The sequence below is a fragment of the Urocampus carinirostris genome, chromosome 3 (genome assembly GCF_059441175.1).
Source record: "Urocampus carinirostris isolate Australia breed hairy pipefish chromosome 3, RoL_Ucar_1.0, whole genome shotgun sequence".
In the NCBI taxonomy this organism is placed as follows: Eukaryota; Metazoa; Chordata; class Actinopteri; order Syngnathiformes; family Syngnathidae; genus Urocampus; species Urocampus carinirostris.
Genome location: NC_142351.1, coordinates 34,470,192 through 34,485,662, shown reverse-complemented (window position 1 = coordinate 34,485,662; position 15,471 = coordinate 34,470,192). Strand labels below are relative to the sequence as shown.

The window sequence follows — 15,471 nt, the reverse complement described above, 5'->3', positions numbered from 1 at the left end:
TTCATGATAATCATAAATACTATGAAATACCAACAACTTGTTCAACATTTCTCCTAATGCTGAAATAACATTTACATCTAGGTATCGTTTGCCCAAAGATGAAAATAAATGATTTTTAGTTAATGATATTTATTTTGAGCACAAATTAGACGTCTAAAAATGCATTGAATACTGCAAAGTATGTGCTTTAACATTGTTATTGAATAGCACATTCGCCTATCACTGGAAAGGTTCCCGGTTTGATACCTGGGTGCAAACATATGTTGGCCTGGAGAGGGATTGGTGCCACCAAGCTGTACTTGTCCAAGACACACCACCAGAATGGTTTACGACCCTGGTGGTTAAGGGATCCAACCAACCAACCATATATTGGCTAACACACTGTGTAGCGTATATCATTTAATTTATGAAGGTTTTTCCATTTTCTTGCAACACTGAAATGTATCAGTTGAAGCACAGATGGCCTAATTTTAGACGTGCTTGATCTGTTAGAAAACTATAGATACAATTATCATGTATTAAAATAATCTATAAATTGTGGTTACTGGCAATTCTTTAATGTTTGAAAAAATTCACAAAAATAGAGTAAATATTTAAAATCCATGCTTTTTTGTCCACTGCCAGCTGAGACATTTATTATTATTGAGTGGTGCAGAAGGATGGAAGATGGTAACATCAGGAAATTGTATAAAGTTTTTGTACAAGAAAAAAAGGCATTTAATCATGGCTGCTGTTGGTATTGGCTCTCTGTGGCTGTGTAGAAGTCCTCAAGGACGCTCTGCAGGTAATCAAAGGTTGGACGGTCATCTGGTTTGTTCTTCCAACACTCCAACATGATGTCATACAGTTCCTTGGGACAAGTGTCCTGACGCTGCATCCGGTAACCTTTCTCCAAGGATCGGATCACCTCTGGGTTTGTCATCCCTGAATATAAAATCACCTCTGTTAAGAAACTTCCTTATATATTTGTTGCATTGATGAGTATTATTTGATCATTAAATGTTGAAGTTCATGGAACCAGTTCATATTTCATTCAAGAAGCTTTTCTTTTTTGTTGCTGTGACAGGAATGGATTCACAAACAGTAGAAAGTGGTTAAGATCAGAACGCTCTAATTAGGTTTACACTGGATCAAATTTAAAGGGATAGTGTGTCTTATTTAGCGACTCCTGGTGGTAAAAACATCATGTATTAAAAAAAGTACCGTAAAATTCGGACTGTAGCCGTGATATTTTTCCCAAGCTTTCAAACTTGCGGCTTGTACAATGTGGCTTATTTATGCATTTTTTCTAACGGCCACAGTAAAGATAAGTGAGAAACGTGCAATATATGTGTCGAGGAAGACGCACGTTTAATGTAACTTCGGCTTTGTACATGAATAAAACTAGCATGAACAGACCCTTATCATGGAAAAGGTGTCAATCGAAAGGGAAGGGCTAACTACCATATTGGGAATCATTTTATAAGTATGTTTATTTGTAAAAGGAAAGAATTTGGCGAAACAATCGGATTATGAAAAGCAACGTCCAGCAAAGCAGAAACATCTAAGGCGGATTCCTATTTATCTGTCGGCATTATCGTGTATTTTACACAGTTGGATTCTATGGATTGTCCTTGGTGTAGCGAAGCCATTTTCGCAGACATTCAAAGAAGTTGAAGACGGTCAGGGGACCTACCGGCTTTATACTTTTCAGGTATCGTGTTGCAGACTGATCGTGATGTTTCTCTGATGAGTATATTTTGAAACGGTCATCATAAGCTTTCCATTGATAAGTGGCAAGACATATTTCAGTGACTGGTGACATCGTACGGATACATATTTGTTTATCAAAAATCTGCCGGCCCACCAGCGTCCGTCAGAACATTAAAGGGTTAAGGTACTGTATATTAATAAAATATAAAATAAAATATTTCTGTGTAGCATATTTCTTCCTAAATATCTTATGGTTAAATGTGGGCACAGGCAGCATATAGTCAGGTGCGGCAACAAAATGGTTTTCCTTTAAAAATGTACTGGGTGCGGCTTATAAACAGGTGTGACTCATAGTCCAAATATTACGGTATATTGATTTAAATAATAGAACAACAGTCATATAAATGTGTGTTTTTAAAATCCTCTCAAGTTGAGAAATTTTGCAAAACATGCGCCTCACCAGTCAGCCCTCTTTCTGCTACAACTAGCCCAAATAAATCAGGTACATGTTGGATTTTTTTTTTTTCTCTGTGGGGATATTTCTAAAAACAAAAAATAGTTTGTGTACTGCAGGGTTTACCTGGGTATGGCGTGCGTCCATAGCTAATGATCTCGGTAAGCAGGATGCCAAAAGACCAGATATCCGATTTAATCGTAAAACAGCCGTAGTTGATGGCTTCTGGGGCTGTCCACTTAATGGGAAATCTTGCTCCTGGAGAATTACAGAAGAGTATTTCAACTTTCCACCCAAACATTTTCTCATCCATTTATGGTAAACCTCAGGTTCACGCTCAGCCTTTTTTCACAAATTAGAAACCCCGACTAATGCCAGGAAGAGCATTATCGGAGTTCCCCCAGGATTTTTCCATTAAAATGTAAGACTTTTTAAGACATCTTTAAGACCACATCTGTAACCACTCATTCCCCGGTACAGCCTGAAGAAGGTTATACTTTAAACCACAACGGGTTTAACCTACACTACCCATCCCAAATTAATCTGTTGACGACAGCGGGTTAGAGACTGACTGTATGTAAAGCTCCCTCATAATGCTGCATTGAAAAATGCGGAAATCTATTTTTGCGACTCACACATTGCATTTATTGGTCAAAGACAAAATAAAAAGTCAGAGAAAATGAAAACTTATTTTACGACACAATGTACTTTATTATAAGTTTACTCCTTATACAGTTATTAGCTCTATTACACATATTTGACAGGGAACAATTAGGACATTTGAGAGCTCTATTTTAGATTTGTAAACAAAATTTAAGACCTTTTCAAGGCTTTAATTTGCAGTTATCAAATTTAAGACATTTTCACATTTTCAGGAACTGGGGGAACCCTGTTTATATCTTTTGCATTAACAGAAAATTTAAGGCAAAGTTAAGAAGCACTATTGCATGTCTAACCTTCCCGTGCTGTGTATTCGTTGTCTTCAATAATGCGGGCGAGGCCAAAGTCTGCAATTTTGCATACTAAAGCTCTATTGACCAGAATGTTAGCAGCCCTCAAATCACGATGGATGTAGTTCCTCTGCTCAATGAAAGCCATGCCTTCTGCAATCTAGGGGAAAAACAGTAAAACAAAAACAGCATAATTCCAAGAATAGATATGAGAGAATTATTTTCATTCAAGACCTTTAAGGGCAAAATATTGTTTTCACTTTCCATTGGTCACCATTTGTCTGTTTTTTTACTTCAGAGTCCACAATTCAATGTCAAATGTTTAGCCACAGGTTGAAACAATCCATTACACAGCAAAACAAATATCCAGCTTAGATTTAAACTCTGGTATCAAGCCAAAATTGATTATTTTCTTGGCTTTTTATGCGAATAACCTACTATGCAAAATTTGTAAACGCTTAGAGTCTATATGAATGTGTAATCTTGTTTTAATATTGTTTGTCTTAGACTTTTTAGTTAGCTTGCCAGTTGTAAAAACAAATGTAATTTACAATGAGAGTAATCTAAGAAAAGTGTCAAGTCTTTGTTCGATGCCATGATTGATACATTTTAACAAAGTGTAATGGCTGATAGTTAGAATGCTTTCAAAATAAAATTAAGTGTACTTATTACATAAATTTGGACAAATTCATGTTCGCAATGTTGGTTAATTAGTACGTTGGATCCCTTAACCTCTAGGGTTGTAGGGGCACCATTTCATGTGGTGTGACTTGGGCAAGTACAGGCTGATGGCACCCATCCAACTCCAAATACAGTAACTGTGGTCCTTACCTGGGCAGAAAAGTCGATAAGTTTTGGAAGTGGGATGCGATTGCCTTCATCACTCTTCAGAAAGTCCAATAAACTACCTGTATACATGAACACAGGCAAACATGAATGAAATAATGGAACTTTATTTCGAACATGAGCAAACAAAACTTAAACATTACAATAAAAAAAAAAAACAATGGTAGCGTAACATATCCTAAAAATATTATGAAGAAGCACATGCTTATTTCATCCTACCCCTTTGACTACCTGAGAAATCTTACAGTGAGATCTCCTGTGTATTTACATGTAACATACACCTCACGAATGTACATAATTTCTTAGGTTCTGTGGATGCAAAGTCACTTCATAATAATCATCATCATTATCATCATCATCATCACCACTACCACCACCACCACCACCGCCACCACCACTATTTTCACCATCATATTCATCATCATCATTGCTGTCTCCATGATTTTTTAGCATACTATAAAATAAGATTATCTATTATAATAACAATAACTCTCATTGGCTCTCATGGGCCCTCATGGTGACAACTGACTGTTTTGTGGTGTGTGTTGTCCATCATAAAAAGTATCTTTCCAAGAGCCAAGAAGTGTTCCTCTGGTTCGAGAGCGTTCTCCATCCGGGCACCGGTGTTGTGGAATGCTCTTCCCCCTGAGATCCGATCTGCAACCTCAGTGGAAATGTTTAAATCTAAGCTTAAAACTCACTTGTACTCTATAGCATACGAATAACCTAAACTTCTTATATGTAATAACTTGTGAAGCCCTTTGAGACTATTTGTGATTAAGGGCTATACAAATAAAAATGACTTGACTTGACTCTTTGAACCTGCTGCTAGAAGGGGGCCGCTCCCAAGCACCAGGATCACCAATAGATAAGTGTCCTGATCTATGCACAGGATTTATGGTAAAAGTATGCTTAAATTTTGGTGTTTTAATCTGTAAAAGTATTTCTGCATTACACCATGCATGGATTAAAAAATAAACATCTTGGACGGTACCCAGAATTGAAGATCTTCGAGTAGTTTAAAGCCTAGAGACAAAGTGGATGTGGAGTGTTTCAGCCAAGTGTTTGGTTGCAGGCTCTCAAAATTGAACGAAACCAAGAAATATGAAGGCTTCACCGCTTCTACAGGTTGGTGTATGTTTTCTTCAATTTATTTTATTATGTGGCTATTCTAAAGCTGTTTTAGGGGGTCTGATTCTCTGCGAGTATATACTGTAATTTGTAAATAGGTATTTTTAGACTAACTGTCATGATTTCTTATTCGGGGCACCTGCGGCTGCCCTGGTGGCGTCAAAAGCCCTGGTCGCTGATTGGCTCTTTGCCACTTTTTATACTCTTTTATAATTTTTATTCCCTGTTACCGGCGTCCGATAGTTGCGAACCTTCAGCTCCCGCAAAAGCAAGCCTTCCGAACCCGACTCCCTGTTTTTGACTCCCGTATGTTTCCCGGCTTCGACCTGTTTTGTTTGATTACGTCTCTGCTCCTGCGCCCCGGTAACCCAACCTGCTTTTCCCTCTTCGACACCGCTATCGCTCGGCAGAGAAGTGCCACTTCCGCGTCCCGAGCGACCTGCTCCCCACAATCAACAATCAAAGTATCGTGGGTGCCAGCTTACGTCTCTTTTCAAATAAAACTAATAAACTAACACAATTGGGTTCCCGTCTTCGTTCCTGGTCCCTGACACTAACACGCTACACACCCAACAATGCAGATTTTCTGACATTTTACTGCACATAAACTTAAAAGAAAAAATGGAAAATGTATCAAATTACTTTTGGGACACCTTATTTACTGCCTATTAGCAAGGTGGATAAGTAGTACTTTCTTTTTTATTAAGGTTGTATCTCAGAACATTGGGTGGCATTGTATTCCCAACAAGCTCTATTCATGGTTTGGTGGTTCCTCATTTAGATGATGCAACCCAAGTTGACCCTGATGCGATGTTTACATACCTTTTTCCATCAATTCAGTGATGATGTAAATGGGCTCCTCCTTGGTGACAACAGCATGGAGTCGAACCAATTTGTCATGCTGTAGAGTCTTCATCAGGTTGGCCTCAGCCATGAAGGCTTCAACCGACATGCTCCCCGGTTTCATGGTCTTTACTGCTACTTTGGTATGTTTGTTGTATGTAGCTGAACACAGAATATTTAAAACAAGACATTCAAATTATATATCCTTGGACAATTAATTGCCAATAAAATAAGATCTTGCAAATGTTGTACCAAGCCAGACTTCTCCAAATTGTCCAGCACCAAGCCTCTTTTCCATCTTCAGGGATGACCTTGGAATTTCCCAAGCGTCTTTCTCCCAGGGCTTCTCTGGTTTTGGACTCAAGCAAGGGTTGGTCAGGGTTTGGCAAAGTCCATCACCTTGCTCTGCATGAATAGGGAGTATATTTAATTGTTTAAAGTACTCTTGTTTTTCACACAAACAAATGTGATCTTAGTGTCAGTTTTACTGTTCAATTTAGGGTAGATGAGACTGCACTTGTAGCATTCGGAGGGTTAACAGATATTGAACCTGCAATGTGCTTAAAAAATGTATGGGCTAATGATCTTGTATTGTTCTGATGCTAGCAAGTCACAAACATGCAGATATACATGGATTTAAATGATTTACCGGGACATGTTTAAACCTTAACAGTACTCACTCTTGTAATGCTTGACCATGTCCTGCAGGGTGATGAATGTGATTCGGGGAGAGATGTAAAATCCTCCACTGTCCAACATACGAATCTTATAATGTTTAACCGTGTCACTCGATGGGCCGTCTCTGTCTCTTACAGAAAGGGAGAAGCTTCCTGTGGCCAAATACAGAGAGAGGGAAAACAAAGATAATTCAAGTTTTTTTTGTTTGTTATAGTCATGTCTGTGGATTGGTTCACTTATGTTTTTGTCACTGTCAAAGTTTTTTTTTTGTTTACTTTGCGGAACCCTCCTTTCCCTTGTAATTAATGTAATTCCTATGTAAATTTAGCTTGTCGTGTCTGTTACTGTGCATTAGGTCAACCTACTATCTTTTCTGCATTGCATACTTAAATATTTACTTGCATAATGATTTGCACTTAACAAGTGTTACAGACTCATAACCAAATGTCAACAATGTGCAAATGAACTGTTCAAAACAAGAAAGAACAACAAATAGTTAAAAGTCTACTTTTTACTGGGGTAAAAATCAAACTTCTGTGTTTTCACCCTAAATTTATGGAATTTATCTACTTCCTCTCTGTTAATAGTACCGTGTCTGTATAGTTTGTAACTACCGGTACCTAGCAGTTTTCGCTTTCGTTTTGTAGACAAGTTTAAGCAAATATTAGGTTTCTAGGAGGGCATATCTCGTAGATATGGCATGTCTCACCTAATGAAAATAATATAGACTAATGCATGACTAAGGTACATATAAAGTAGCACAACTAGACCAGTTAGCATCATTTAGTTCTAGTTCAGGGGGCCCGACCTTTTTCAAGCTGGGAGCTACTTTGTGTTACTAACTCGCGCAGTCCGGTTTGATATACATTTCTAAAATAGAAACTTAGATAGATGGCTTGCTAAACTGCTAAAAAGGTATCTTGATATTTAGCTAGAAAGGTTAACAGGCCCCGCGACCCTACTGAGGATAAGCGGTGCAGATAATGGATGGATGGATGGGTTAACAGGTAAAAAACTAAAAGGGAGTTAGATAGCTAGCTAAATGAGTAAAATGACATCTAAATATTTAGATAGAAAGCTAAAAACAAAGCTAGCTGGAAAGAAACTAGCCCAGAATGTAGCTTAATAACTTGAAAAAAGGTTACATTTTAGCTATACCTGTATAGCATTAAAAAAAAATAAAAAGCTAACTAGATAGCTTGCTAACTAGCTAAAATGGTAGGAATATGGCTAGATACAAAGCTAAAAAGGTAGCCAGATAGCTAGCTTAAACAACTGCACATGTTTTGTTCATTCGCTTTTCAAAACCCATACATTGGAATTTAGTTTGTTGTATTTCCCATCAAATAAATCAATAAAATGATGCGTAAATGCATTTGTTTAATACACGAATAGATTCTCATTCTTCTTGCTTAATATATTGCGTAAAACTCACTATTAATACTTGAATAGACTTTTTGTCCATGAAGCCCATGAACTGGAATTTATTTATTTTGAATTTCTAAAATAATAACATATCATATTGTTACTATTTTGTTACTGTGCTATTGTCGGGTTAATTAATGAAAATTAGGATAAACAAACTTAGTTAGCCGATTAAAAAAAAAAAATCATTTTACTAGTAAATCACAATGACTCAGCACGAGAGAGCTATTTTCAGAACATGTCCGCGGGCGCCTCAACTGTCAATATGGGGCACCACGTTGGAGTTCCCTGTTTAAGTGGTATATTTGATGGAAGTCTAAGTTTTGAATATATTATTAGATTCTTGACTAACCCTTGTTGGTCTCACTGTCTCGGATCATGAAGGACCCTACTTTATTTCCAGGGGCCAGCAACTGCCTCTCGGCATCTCTTCTGCTGATGCCCTTAAAGAACCAACTAAACAACAGAAAACAACCATTAGAGCAGAAACCGCATATCAGTCCTTTAAGCTGTGTTACTACAAACAGTATTAGAATAACATTGCATTATAGTTCCACAGTTTTTCAAAATCAGCATGGTAAAAAAAATATATTTTGGAAATATCAAAGTTTAAGAATTTTATGTGTCCAACAGGGAATCTTGAGCAAGCTGGTTGCAATGATCCCATAAACATGTTTCATGAAATACCACTACAATGTTTAATTTTATTCACCAGTCTTTGATTACAAAACATGTCTACAAGTATTCATAAAGTTTTCCCTATACTTCTGAGGCAAAATAGATCCATCCATCTATCAGTTCATCTGTAAGAAAAATTGCATGGATGAATAAAGATGGATGGATTGACAGGATGGATGGATTTAGGCCAAGTGATCCATTAACCCATAAGAGTTTTAGAAAATTGTTGTATCTGTGTTATGAGGTTATGTTTTTGATAAGGAAAAGACTAGTTACTCCTCTGCCTCCAGTGTATCTTTAGCAACATAATTGCTGGGAATGAAGCCTTCTTTATTAGTGATGATTGACATTGCTCGCCACCACTCCCCTGATCTGTACATAAAGACAAACAAAGAATTTTGAATGCTATTAGTCTAATCAAGCTGTCTAACGAGACAGCCAATGTATCTAAATGGCAAATTGTCACTACTCACTCTTCCAAAATTTCAAGTCGGTCCCCCTTCTTGAAACCAAGGTCCCCATCATGAATGGCATCATAATCGTACAGTGCAATAGCAATGTTGTCTCCTGTGTCAACATATATGAAGAAAAATATCTTAAACTGTGCTCAGGGCTGAGTATTCCTCCTCAGAACTCCTATCATACCAATAACTACACAGTTTGTAAAAAATAAGTCAAGCTTAACTATTTAGTGTGAACCTTTATTAAACGTAATCACCAGCAGTATCCTGCCTTTGTTAGTCAAAATAAAAACAGAAGATATTTGATATTATATTAATTAGGGTGGGACGATAAGCTTTGGTCACGATTAGTTTGTATCATGTAAATAATGAATGTGCCGATTCGATTTATATCACGATTCCCAATAATTGTGATTCTACATGTATTTCAATTGAAGATAATTGATTATAGTGATCCGATTTTATTTCCTAAAACAAGCAACTTTAATCATACACTTCTGGGGCAATAAATGAATGAATGATGTTCAAACAATGCACATCGGTCTTTCAGTCTGTCCGGAAGCTGACATTTATCTTAAGTTGAGACAATGAGAACATGACATGTACACTGTGCAGCAGGTTAACAGTCAAAACATGTCATGAAGTGAAATGTCAATGTAACACAAATGTGGTCCTTAAACACATTCAACACTGTAAGATGATACAATGAAATTGAGCCTTTAAAGGAAAAAAGAAACAAAACAAAAAAACAGCACAAGAATAAGCTATCAAATTAAAATCAAGATCCTTCAAATTCAAAAAGATTTTACACATTCTTACAGACTATATATCATGTAATAAAAATCGATTCTGGGGAGAAATGTCGATTTTAAAAATCGTCAAGAATGTTTTGACATGTTGCCATATTTCAGGCATCAAACTTTTAAATAACTAAAAACCGACAACATGTGAGACACAAGTGTGAAAGGAAACAAAATTTATTATTATTATTATTTTATTTTTTTGCACTAATAAAAATTAGAAATTAAAAGTAGACATTGTAAAAATGTTGGCCCCCTTTGAGTTGATACTTTGTGCAACCTCCTTTTGCTGGAATCACAGACACAAGTCTTTTTGGGTATGTCTCAATAAGTTTTGCACATTTTGAAGGAGATACATTTTCCTATTCTTCCTTACAGAACAACTCAAGTTCCTTAAGGTTTAATGGGGATCGTTTCTGCAAAGCATTTTTAAGTTCTATCCACAAATGCTCTATAGAATTGAGGTCTGGATTTTGGCTTGGCTATTCTTAACACCTTTAGACTGTTAGTTCTAACAGTGTTTGGGCCAAAAGTTTAGGGGGGCGGCCAAGTATTGGTAGGTTTGCAGTGGTTTTATGTTCTCTCTATTTTGATATTATTGCTCGCACAGCGCTCTGGTAGATGTGTTACTGTTGAGAAATCGTCTTGTATTCCATTCCTGCTTTAAACTTTTCCGCATCTTTATCCCGGACCTGCCTAGTGTGTTCCTTGGTGTTCATGATGCTGTCTTTTCTCCAGTCTCTCCTTTCACAGACATCTGAACCCATTGCAAAGCAGGTGTATTCAAACTGAGAATTAATGACAAACAGATGCACTCTGTTTGTCATTGTTAGTCATTTAGGACGACGTTGGAACCTTTAGGTAATCAGGGAGCTTCTGTAATCAGGTGCCTGAGGTGAGAGAAAAGGGGGGCAATCTCTTTTGCATACTTCTTGTTTTTTTGTTGTAAATATTGTATAAAATGTTGAAATAATTTGGTTCCACTTCTCACATGTAATTTATTCTTAGAAACTATTTTCAGTTTTTTACTTTCAAGTCTGAAGCCCTAAATGTGGCAATAAAACAAAACATTCATGGCTGGAAAGGGGGGGGATTATACTTCGGCTAGGCACTGTAAATATAAAAGGAATGTGTGAGAGTATCTTTAAACCATGGTATAAATTAATGTAGAAGATGTGAATGTAGTCAGGGGTGTCAGTAAAGCAACATAAATATAGAAAGAGACTGTGATACGAACCGACTGCTAGGTTTGCATTGGATGGTGTTTTGCTCTGTGGACCAAAAAACAAAAAAGTCAAAATGTGGATTTCAACAACCTCTTGCACGGCATAGATCATGTCAAACAAATATGCTATGTCAGGAAGGACATCTTCTTATCAACTTTAAATATCAGGGTCCTTCAGTAGTTTTTAACTTGCTTAGAATATAAAAAGCAACCAGGAAGTAAAACTAGCTGTGTGTGCTATCATGCTGCAGCAAATGCTTGACTTATCTTAGTGGTTGCTTAATAGTGAAGTTTTAATGACACATCACTTGCTTTCTTGACATTATCCTTCTGCTTTTTTCAATTCAGAATTCTTTACTTTGGGTGCAAGAAAGCAAGCAATGGCCGAGTGAACCACATTTGTTTGATAGCAGCAGTTTACTGATACCTAGGATGATACACATGTTAAGTCATACCCATGTCCAAGTTCCAAATCTAAATTTTCCCAATTTTGCAAATTCAATGTAATAAATTACAAGTGCATATAACTCACAGGCAGATCAAAAGGATAACATTTGGGCAAATTACAATTTTTCATATTATGGAAGCATTAGTGGGAAAATAGCTAATATTACGGTTAAAGTAGAAGGATCTTTGTCAACAATATTTAACAACACAAAAAGGAAGTAAAATTTAGCTATTAAAATATTTAAAAAATGGACAACATGTTAGATGCCTGCTTATTTTAAGGCACCCGTGACATTTTCTTTAGAATGGGGGTTTTCTGTTTGAATACAGCTTGCTCCATGTCTTGACTTTTTGTATTGTTGAATTTGTTGGACACGGCACTTTACATAGATTCTAAGCATTTCCATTCATTCTGGTTAATATATGTCACAAATGGTTTGGATGCAAACATTACCGTAGTATTAGACGCAAGTACGTGTTTATCACAGCTTACCGCTTTAGAACTTCCTGATGTGGGATCTTTGACATAGTGGGCTGTCTGCGAACCTTTCTGTACTCCACTGTTTCCTTTCTGAAGAAACTCATGGTCTTTCTTTGAGCCGACACAACCCATGGTGATGTCCTGCTGGTTGAGAGGGAAAGTAAAAGAGAAACATTTTAAAAGCTATTATTTAGCATTATTTGAATGAGATTGGTATTTCATTGTGTATCATAATTGTTTGCACATTGAAATGTACAAGAATATGACTCACTAAACAACACATTTTACTTAGCACATACATGTGAAACTGGAGTGTCATGCCCAATTTTGTTGTCACAATATGTTAACCCATTTTGTAACAATGACAACAGAGGTGTATTCTATTCTATTCTATTCTATTCTATTCTATTATATTCTATTCTATTCTACTTGTACACTATTTGTCTATGTCCAGGGATGCTTTAAAGAAGACATGTTAAACTTCCGCCTACGGACCGGACTACCACCCTTGGATGATTTAATACAACTTGTAATAAATTTATGAGTACTGTATGTCAAAAAAGAAGGAAGTCTCTGAGTCATTTTTATCACCTTTGTTTTAATAACTGCAAACCAAATGCTCCCTCTGGCCGCTAGAGAGCAGTAAAGGATATACTCTATGCTTTAGTAGGCGCAGTCTCGTAGTTTGATCTGAATTGGTCTAATCTTATTGGCCATCAACTTCTAATAAATTTATTCTATATCTATTTTGTATTCATTTAAAACCAGTTAATAATGTAATTAATATTAATACATTAAATGCATGGTCAAGATCGAATGATATGTTTCATTATGAATCAAGCATATTTTGGAAGTGACGGCCATAATTCCAAAATGACTAAGGTAACAAAAGCCATTTTGGGTGTGTGTCAAAGCATGACTTAACCTAGGATTTGAGATTATTTTATGAGGTTGATTCAACGTCAATTTTTTCCACTGATAACATATTTGTGGTATTCAGTGTTTTTGCATTTTAAGGCATAGTTTTCAGAACAGAAAGATGCTTTCTTCTAATAGGCCATTGTTTTTCAACCAGCGCTCTGGGGTACACTAGTGTGCCGTGAGACCTTATCTAGAGTGCCATGGGGGCCCATGATATCTTTTAAAAAAACATGGCATTGTTCAGTATATTTGCTTTCTTCCAGTGATCAGCCAAGAAACTGTAACAATCACCCATTCCAGTAGGTGGCAACCGTTTACCTTTTTTTATTATTATATTTTTTAAAATGAGTTGAATTGTTTAGCACGCAGTAGAGGGCCAGGGTCCAATTCCAGCTACAGCATCCTCCCCCGTGCCGGTTTACATGTTCTCCTGTATGTTCTCTCCTCCAGGCACTCCGGTTTCCTTCCTCCCACATTTCAGAAACATGCATGTCAGGTTGATTGACCGCTCCAAAATTGTCGCTTAGTGTGAATGAGCGAGCGAGTTGTCTGTCTGTGTGACCTGCTACTGGCTGGCAACTGTTTTAGGGTGTCCCCTGCCCACTGCCCAAAGATGGCTATGATGGGCTCCAGCAAGTACAGGAAGTACAAGGAAATAATTTGTTCGATTACGGTGTTTTAGATTTAACTGCAAAATAAATCAATTAAAGTTAAAATCTCGCACATAATAATTGTGATTGTTATTTACTAAAAAATACAGAAAAAAAGTTAGTGTTGTAAAAAAATGTTTGATATGGTGTTAATCATTTCAAGTTGAGTGTTTTTATTCTTTGGAAAAAAAGGTTGAAAAAAATAGTCAAACCCAAAATCAAAGCAAAATTACTAACCATAATAGGAACTTTATTACATCCCAAGCGCTGGAGACCACAAATGACTAGGATAAACCTTATTCTTTCAATTTAGAGCATCTGAACTAAAACAAACATGAAAGACATTTCATTGTGACTCAAGATTTTTCATTTAAAAAGTGTACAGTGGCTCCAAATATTAAAGCAAAGGATATCAATGTTAAACACGATGAAACTACGCTGTATAGAATTTAGTATCAGGGTTGGGTGGGGTTACTCTAACTGGATTACTTTCAATTACTTTTGGATTACGCCAATACCAAATATGCTAATAAAAGACAAAAGAAACTAAATATTAATAAAATTACTAAATTTTGTGAAGGCTTGGGGAGTAACGGAATACATGGAACGGCAAAAACGATGTTGGCAAGCTGTTGGATTTTTTTTTCATTTTGTTTCTGTCGCATTTTGTTAGTTTTGCCTGAGATCAAAGCCAGGAGAGAAAGCTTACCACGTGTTGTGAGTCATAATTTTATTCATATTTAGTTTATTTTGTCTTTTATTAACATATTTGGTATTGGAGTAATCCAAAAGTAATTGAAAGTAATCCAGTTAAAGTAACCCTATCCAACCCTGTTTAGTATTATTATAATTACTACTATGTCACACAGTCAATGAAAACGGTAATTTGTCGGTCTTTTGATAATTCAAACCGTATAGCCACAATTACCAAAAAATTTTCATAAATCTCAATAAATACTTGCGAATATTTTAATGTGTATTTTGAATGGCATTTTGGCTCACTATTTCACAACCCCAATAAAATAAATTAAGACTTACCGGTCGCTTAAACCGAGCACCGCTACGACGAATTCAAATAAATTACTTATTCTTCCGTGTCCGAAATAATTCCTCATTTCGTTGTGTCCTCCATTATTTGCCAGCGTGCCCCAGGATGTCAAGCAAGACAGCGACTAACGAGGAAGTGTGGCGTTAAATTTGAGTGAGCTCTAGAAAAGGGGAACCGAACAAGCTCGCTCCAAATTCCACTTTTTTTGCCTCGGCTCGCACTTTTAGCTCTAATGGAGTCACTGGTTCGAAAATATAAGATACTGTAAATCAACTAAGCTGTCTTACGTTTGACTAAAATTAAATATTTTGGTTTGACCCGTTAGAAGTCGCCCCAGGGTGTCAATTACTTTCCTTGTACTGTAGTTTTTCACTGTAAAATTGGTAATTTCGTCCCTCGAACTCCAAATACTTTTATTTCTTTTCACAATAGCATAAAAACATTTTCAAGGCTTCCTACTCTATCTAGTAAAATATGGTTGGTTGGTTGATTGTATCCCTTTAACACTAGGATCGAAGGGGCACATTTTCCTGTGGTGTGTCTTGGGCAAGTACAGCTTGGTGGCACCCATCTCTCCCCAGGTGATCATATGGGTTTCTAAACCTCTTTAAACAACATTTTTCATTGAAAAAAAAAACTGAAGGCACAGCGCCTGTAGAAAATGTTTATAATAATGTAATTCTCAACTCCAGTCTCTTGTAACAATTGTTTAAACAGACTACAATATAACCCAGTGGCGTG

At 36.6% G+C, this 15,471-nt stretch overlaps 1 protein-coding gene across 2 annotated transcripts; it reads right to left on the bottom strand.

Annotated features, from left to right (window-relative positions):
• Positions 1–535: 535 nt before the first annotated feature.
• Positions 536–15,019, bottom strand: hck (HCK proto-oncogene, Src family tyrosine kinase). 2 transcript variants are annotated; one of them, XM_088331592.1, is made up of 13 exons: positions 14,721–15,019; positions 12,124–12,252; positions 11,196–11,229; positions 9,171–9,264; positions 8,974–9,069; positions 8,372–8,475; positions 6,597–6,746; positions 6,169–6,321; positions 5,896–6,078; positions 3,928–4,004; positions 3,103–3,256; positions 2,273–2,404; positions 536–924 (listed from the first exon to the last, which is right to left on the bottom strand). In XM_088331592.1, exons 2-13 carry the CDS (start codon positions 12,241–12,243, stop codon positions 722–724), a joined length of 1,500 nt encoding a protein of 499 aa, XP_088187718.1. In that variant the 5' UTR covers positions 12,244–12,252; positions 14,721–15,019; the 3' UTR covers positions 536–721. The 2 variants fall into 2 exon arrangements, with proteins under 2 accessions (XP_088187718.1, XP_088187717.1); XM_088331591.1 differs by having other exon boundaries at positions 12,124–12,255; positions 14,721–15,018.
• Positions 15,020–15,471: the final 452 nt, after the last annotated feature.

What these genes read in the sequence shown, in the direction of transcription:
- hck (XM_088331592.1), bottom strand. Translation starts at nt 12,243, where the DNA reads ATGGGTTGTGTCGGCTCAAAGAAAGACCATGAGTTTCTTCAGAAAGGA. An exon ending in CGAATACACAGCACGGGAAG is followed by an intron (nt 2,405 to 3,102) that starts GTTAGACATGCA and finishes GTAATTCTCCAG; the next exon opens with GAGCAAGATTTCCCATTAAG. An exon ending in TGGACGCACGCCATACCCAG is followed by an intron (nt 925 to 2,272) that starts GTAAACCCTGCA and finishes TTTTATATTCAG; the next exon opens with GGATGACAAACCCAGAGGTG.